Source organism: Mesoplodon densirostris, chromosome 19, assembly GCF_025265405.1.
Source record: "Mesoplodon densirostris isolate mMesDen1 chromosome 19, mMesDen1 primary haplotype, whole genome shotgun sequence".
NCBI lineage: Eukaryota > Metazoa > Chordata > Mammalia > Artiodactyla > Ziphiidae > Mesoplodon > Mesoplodon densirostris.
In genome coordinates this window covers 881,542-888,965 of record NC_082679.1, presented here as the reverse complement: position 1 = coordinate 888,965, position 7,424 = coordinate 881,542, and the positions used below count along the sequence as shown (strand labels likewise).

The following is a 7,424-nucleotide window of genomic DNA, read 5'->3' as shown; positions in this document are numbered from 1 at the left end:
AGTCCTCTGGGGTTAGGAGCTGGTTCCTCATGTGCTGTGCCCCAAAGGGCAGCTGTCCTTCCTGAATGTCAGGAGATGAGAAGGCAGGCCTCCAGATATACGCCCGCTGTGGGCCATGAAGTTTCTTGCTCTGCTCTTACAACAGCCCAATCTGCTTTCCTCCCATCCTGCCATGCCCAGGGATGAGCCAGGTAAGAACAGTGCCCCACACTCTCTCTCTAAATCCCGCAGTCTCAGAGTCACCCCCAATCAAGCCCATCTGGATGAGTTCATCTGCTGTGTCTCTTTGAACTTAGGTTGGGGCTCCCTATCGGTACTGTGACCTTTAGACCGGATTTAGGTCTCTCAAGCTCCCGATGGACACCTCTGTCTTTGGGACTGGTCTGGGATATCAACTTCCCAATGGTCACTACTGCCTTGCCCAATCCTTTCCGATAGGTCTGTGAACACCTGGCTCTTCCTAGACTTGGTTCTTACAGTCTGTGCACCCAGCCCAGCTGGATGAATCCTACAAGCATCAGAATACCACTGTGAGTTAATAATGCTGACAGATGTGTAGAGAATACAAGGTCAAGCTATGAGGATTAGGCCAAGAGATAAGATCTTTCATAATGTCACCAAAACCTTTCAACAGATTCCCTTAAATCCAGAGGTGCCTGACCTGTTCTCTTGGCTTTCTTCCAAAGTAGGGTGTCCGGTTGCAAAACTGTGTTCCCAACCTTCGTCATATGCCTTATAGGACTCTTCCTCATTGTCACCTTTACTAAAATTTGCCATCAGTGGCCATGTCCAGCCGTCCCAGTCAGTTTAGCATCTCGACAACCCAGGTGGCAAGTGTTATTCACCCCAAATAATATTGTTAATGATGTTGGAGCACTACAGTGTAGATTGTATTGTAGTTTTTTTTTTATTGAAATGTAACTGACATTAACATTATATTAGTTTCAGGTGTGCAACATAATGATTCGATATTTGTATGTATTGTGAAATGATCATGTCTAGTTAACATCTGTCACATATACATATTACAACATATATAATTACAAACTTTTTTCTTGTGATTAGGACTCTTAAGATCTACTCTCTTGGGACTTCCCTGGTGGTCCAGTGGTTAAGAATGTCTTGCAATGCATGGGACGCCGGTTCGATCCCTGGTTGGGGAACTAAATCCCACATGCCGAGAGGCAACTAAACCTTCGCACCACAACTAGAGAGCCCGCACATCACAATGAAGAGCCCACGCACTGCAACTAAGACCCGACACAGCCAAAAATAAATAAATAGATAAATATTAAAAAAAAAAAAAGATCTACTCTTAACAGACTGGTGGTTGCCAAGGGCGAGGGGGTTGGGGGAGGGATGGAATGGGAGGTCGGGGTTAGCTTTTATACAGAGACTGGATAAACAACAAGGTCCTACTGTATAGCACAGGGAACTCTATTCAATATCCTGTGATAAATCATAATGGGAAAGAATATATAAAAAAGAATGTATATATATGTATAACTGAGTCACCTTGCTGTACAGCAGTAATTAATGCAACATTGTAAATTATCTATATTTCAATAAAAGATAAAAACAAATAAAACTAAAAACATTTACTCTCTTAGTAACTTTGATATGCAATACAGCATTATTAACTACGGTTGTGACGCTGTACGTTACGTCCCCATGACTTATTTTATGAATGGATGTTCGTACCTTTTTACCCCTTTCACCTTTTTCCTTGTAAAAGTTTACAGTTTGTATTGTCCTGCTGCCTCAACATACCTGCAATCAGGCTGTGAGCACCCCTCCCAGGTGACCAGGCTTTCAAGTGATAAGGGTGGCTCCTGCTACAAGGGGCTTCCTCTTTGCTCTCCCCTGAACATGCCCTAGTAACATTCAAAAGCACCAATGACATGCCTCATGCCTCTTCCTGTGTATTCTACTCCCCCCCACCCCTAAGAAAAGCACTTGCCTGTGGGCTAGTCTTCACTCTCTGCTCCCCACCTGCTTGGTTGAGCCCGCTCCCTGGCTTGCAGCATGTGTGGACCTTCGTGGCATGCCGTAACTCCGTCTTTCTAGGACCTGTGAGTATAATACACTTTGTTTCTTCCTGCTACTCTCCTGTGTCTCCTCTTATGGCTGCACCTGACTGACCATCACCTAAAAGAACATAAAACAGTGTTCATAACATTATTTATAATAACCAAAAAGTTATTATAAACCCAAATGTCCATCAACTGATGAATGGATAAACAAAAAGGGTATATCCACATGATGGAATATTATTCATCCAAGAAAAGGGGCAAAGTACTGATTTATGCTACAACACGGATGAACTATGAAAACATTATGCTAAGTGAAAGCATCCAGAAACAAAAGGCCACATTATATCATTCCATCTATATGAAAGGTCCAACACAGGAAAATCCAACAGACAGAATGTAGATTACTGGTTGCCAAGGGCTGGGGGGAGGAACGAATAGGGAGAAGAGTACTTGCTAATGGGGTTTCCTTTTGAAGTGATGGAATGTTCCGGACTTAGATAATTGTGATGAGTGAACAGTATTGTGAATATACTAAAAACCACCTGAAAAAGGTTAATGTTATGGTATGTGACTACCTCAAGAAAGTGATGGACTGTTCCGGACTTAGATGATTGTGATGAACGAACAGTACTGTGAATATACTAAAAACCACCTGAAAAAGGTTAATGTTATGGTGACTACCTCAAGAAAGTGATGGAATGTTCCGGACTTAGATGATTGCAATGAGTGAACAGTATTGTGAATATACTAAAAACCACCTGAAAAAGGTGAATGTTATGGTATGTGACTACCTCAAGAAAGTGATGGACTGTTCCGGACTTAGATGATTGTGATGAACAAACAGTATTGTGAATATACTAAAAACCACCTGAAAAAGGTTAATGTTATGGTATGTGACTACCTCAAGAAAGTGATGAAATGTTCCGGACTTAGATGATTGCGATGAGTGAACAGTATTGTGAATATACTAAAAACCATCTGAAAAAGGTGAATGTTATGGTATGTGACTACCTCAAGAAAGTGATGAAATGTTCCGGACTTAGATGATTGCGATGAGTGAACAGTATTGTGAATATACTAAAAACCACCTGAAAAAGGTGAATGTTATGGTATGTGACTACCTAAAGAAAGTGATGGAATGTTCCGGACTTAGATGATTGTGATGAGTGAACAGTATTGTGAATATACTAAAAACCACCTGAAAAAGGTTAATGTTATGGTATGTGACTACCTCAAGAAAGCTATTGTTGTTTCAAAAGACTTTTTTAGAGTAGCTTTATGTTCACAACAGAGTTCCCACGTACCCCCGCCCCCTCACACACACATACACACACACACACACACACACACACACACACACACACACACAGCCTTCTCCATGATTGACATCCCACACCAGAGAGGTACATTTGTTACAGCTGATGAACCTACATTGACACATCATAATCAAAGTCCCTAGTTTATGTTGAGGTTGACTCCCAGCATTACACATTCTATGGGTTCTGACAAAAGTATCATGACATGTATCCAATCTTATAAAATGTCATACGGCACATGTGCCCTGCTGTAAAAATCCACTATGCTCCACCTATTCATCCCTCTCTCCTCCCCCAACCCTCTGGCAACCACTGATATTTTCACTATCCCCATAGTTTTCCCTTTTCCAGAATGTCATAAGTTGGACTCATACAGTATGTAGCCTTTTCAAATTGGCTCCTTTCACTTATTAATACTTATTTAATATATTCTTTAGTAGTATGTTTCTCCATGTCTTTTCATGGCTTGGCAACTCATTTCTTGTCAAAGCTTCAAAGCTCTTTTTAAAATAAGGTGTAGCTGATTCACAATATTAGTTTCAGGTGTACAACAGTGATTCAAAAATTTTATAGACTATACTCCATTTAAAGTTACTATAAAATATTGGCATATCCCTTGTGATGTACAACATATCCTTGTAACTCTTTTACACATGGTAGTTTGTACCTCTTAATCACCTACCCGTCTTGTCCCTCCCTGTCAAAGCTATTATTTTTTAAAAATGAGAAAAGCCTTTGAGTTTGGGTGATCTTAAGTGCAGCCCATGGACTACAACTCCCAGAAGGCCGCACAGGCCGCTGTCTCCCAGCGGTCTGAGTGCTCCCATTGGTCGGAGGCACGCCACGGTACCTTCTGGGAGTTGTAGTCTTCGCCTCACAGATGCTTCCCTGTCCGAGGAGGCCGGGGGGCCCGGCCCCACAACTCCCAGAAGGCAGTGCAGCCCAGCCGCGTCTCCTAGGTAACTGAGGATGGGCTCCACCATAGTCTCTTCCTGCTACGGTTGTTCTCCAGTTGCCTTAAGCTTTTTGCTTAAGGTTAGGAGTTTTTAATTATTACCGGAAAGAAGGTAAATCCGATCCAAGCCTCTCCTCCATGACCATGACCTTTTCTCTTGGGCTTCAGTACTTTTTAATAATGTGGTTTCTTTGTGTTTATCTTGCTCTGAGGTTCACTGAGCGGTTTGAATCTGTACGGTGAAGCGTTTCATCACTACTCTGCGCACTGCTGCACCACGTTGGTCCAAGTTTTCATGTCTTGCCGGAACGACCACAGTAGCTTCCGCGCTTCTCTTCTTTGGTAAAGGTTGCCTCCATCAGGTCATTATACACACAGCAGCCACTAGGACCTCTTTAAAAACAAAAGCATTTTCTGTCCTTCCTGGTTAAAGTTGCTCAGTGGTTCCCATACAGAAACCCAGCCTTCGTGCGTGTCTGGGCAGCTCACCAAGGCCTTGTGGGAGGTCATCCTTCCTGCTGTGGGTTCTGACCAGACCCAGAAGCAGGGCCTGGAGCCAACTTCTGCCAAACAGAAAACAAAATCAAGCTTAGGTAAGGAGAGACTACATTCAGAAAGACGATTCCAGTAAGGAGAGGGGGACTGTTGCAGTAGGGAGAACACTCTTGACAGTAGGATCTGCAAGCCTCTCCAAGGTTGCGCAGAAAGGAACTTTCTTTCACAGGGAGGAGTGAACAAGTCTAGAAAGAACCGGGTGTGGGGAGTGGAAGATCGGACTGCAGCAGCAGATGTCTTGCTGTCAGCTGGTTCTAGAGAGGGGCCACTTTCCTGCATTCGAATACTTATTTAACCTTAGGAGTAAGTCAGAGTTCAAGGGTCTTTGGGGAGGGAAGAAGCCGAACTAAAGTTTGGTGAAGTCAACTCAAGAGACTTTTGTTCTGACTGATCAGCGCGGACAGTCTAGCTAATCACTTATGAGAGTGAATGGAAATTCGGAGAGTCTGGCTCTGGCCTTGTCCTATGTGACAGAGGGGTCAAGAGTCCTGTCTGTCCTTCGCAGTAAGCCGTTTCCTGGAACACAAAAGGTTGGAGGGATTCAACTGTCTCTTTTCCAGGAGCCTGGAGGTAAGGTTCAACACTGTCACCCCTCACCTCCAGGTTTCACCCCTCCTTTATCCCAGGACCCTTTGAAGCGGATCTTGGGGTTGCCTCTCTAGGCCACATGAAGCCTGGGCTACCACCTTTTCCTATGGTGTCATCATTGCATGGGGCCGGGTTAGAGTCCCTCACACCTTGCTTGGGTCCTGCCCAAAGTGGACCCATAATGACCCAATCCAAGCTGGCATCCTTCCACGTCAGGTCCCACTGGATGTCTGCTCCCAGCATGACAACAATCTCCAGAGCACTGGGTCTAGCGGATCGGGGTTGAGGCCAGGAGGTCTATATTTTTAATAAGCCCCCAAGTGACTTTTAGGATCAGGAGCTTGGGGAGCAAGGCCAAACTTAGTGACTTCCTGCTGGAAAATCTGATCGGGTTCCCTGTGGTTTGGGCCCCCAGCTCTCCACCTGGGGACCCTCCATCCTGAGGGCATACATACTTGTCTAGACTCTTCAGCACTTCCTCCCACCACAAGGACCCACCTTGAGCCCAGTGCTGCCCGTAAGTGCTGCTCACTCCATCTGCAGAGGGATTTTGTCTCTGTGACGACACAAGGGTGGGTGTTGCCTGTGCAGACAGAACAGCACCTGCAGGGAAGGCTGGGATGAGCCCTGACCCTCGTGACTCGAAGACTCTGTGTTGCTGGGGAGCTCCCAGCACCACCCACATTCCTGGCCACTTCTCCCCTCTGCCCGCAAGGTGAGTCTGATTTGTGGCGTCTCTGATATCCACCCCCACCCCCCATTTTATGGTCAAGCCTTCTGACTAGTCCTCCCACATACAGGGGTTCTTGACCATCTGTCTGATTGCAAAGCCCTTCTCCCTGTGGGCACCACCCCACAGTCACCCCCAGTCTCTTCTCCATGGTCAGGAGACCCAGGATGATGAGAACTCATGGCCACCCCACCTGATGAGGTCTGGCTGCTGGGAAGCACAAGCAACAACCTGCTGGTGTGTTCCAAGCGCTCACAGAACCACCAGTGCTGTGCTGGACACTAGGGACACAGCACGACCAGGACCAATGAGGTGCCCTCCCCCATGGAGATCACAGCCTAGTTTGTGGTTTCGGGAGATGGTGTGGACAATAAGGAAGGAAAAAAATAGACCAGGTGATGTTCCGTAGTGACGTGTTCGATGAAGCAAGTAAAGACAGGGCAGTGAGGTGGAAAGTGAGAATTCGTTGACTGGACGGTCCGGCATCACCCACAGCTGCAGTGACACAGCCTCTGGTTCAGGCTTCCTGAGGAGTGGAATCAAGGCAGGGCTTCGGAGTAGCTGAGAGACAGGCAGAGACTACATCACATCAGGCACATGTTTCTCCATCCTGCCTCCACAGAGCCCTGGGCTGGTGAATCACATTTCAGTTATCTTGTGAGGTAAGAAGGCAGTGATTGGCTTTCTGATGTCTTCACCTCTCCATCCTAGCATCCATCCTCCCACCCCTGAATTCAGTGGGGCTTACAGTGACCAGGATCTGATCCTGTCTCATGTATGCATAAAAATTGATGGAGTAGCTGCTTCCCTAAGAGAAATAAATGTGCTCACTGGCCAGGAAGTAAGCAATTTTCTGAGCATAACTATTTCAAAAAGAAAAACACCACACTGGATTACAGATTCCACCAGAAGCACGTATATTAGAACAGATGGACCAAAATTTTAACTTAGTCAATTAAGTACATTTAAAGAGATACGGCATAATACTAACAATAGGAAATGAGAATAAGAACACATAAAAGAGAACCAAGTAGAAATATTAGAAATGTAAAATAGTGGTTGAAATGAAGACACAATAGAGGAAATGAGCAGCAAAATGGACAGCTGAGAAACAAACTAGCAAGCTGAGGAAATGTCCAGACAAAAGGAAGACAGGAGAAGGAACTAGAGAACATAAAAGAGCAGGTAACAGATATGAACAACAGACACAGACACGCTGACATCTAAATAATAGGAGTCCTAAAAAG

At 45.1% G+C, this 7,424-nt stretch overlaps 1 protein-coding gene across 10 annotated transcripts in view; it reads right to left on the bottom strand.

Annotated features, from left to right (window-relative positions):
• Positions 1-929: 929 nt before the first annotated feature.
• The window catches only part of LOC132480134 (zinc finger protein 606), a 30,002-nt gene continuing 23,507 nt past the window's right edge, over positions 930-7,424 (bottom strand). For 2 of the 10 annotated variants that reach the window (XM_060084054.1, XM_060084058.1), the window contains 2 exons: positions 5,946-6,738; positions 4,797-4,867 (listed from right to left, as the gene is read on the bottom strand). In XM_060084054.1, the coding sequence (XP_059940037.1) occupies positions 6,717-6,738 (22 nt within the window). In that variant the 3' untranslated portion in view covers positions 4,797-4,867; positions 5,946-6,716. Of the gene's footprint in view, positions 4,868-4,926; positions 5,376-5,945; positions 6,739-7,424 lie in introns of those variants that run through there. The other 8 variants (XM_060084056.1, XM_060084048.1, XM_060084049.1 and 5 more) reach the window with 8 other exon arrangements.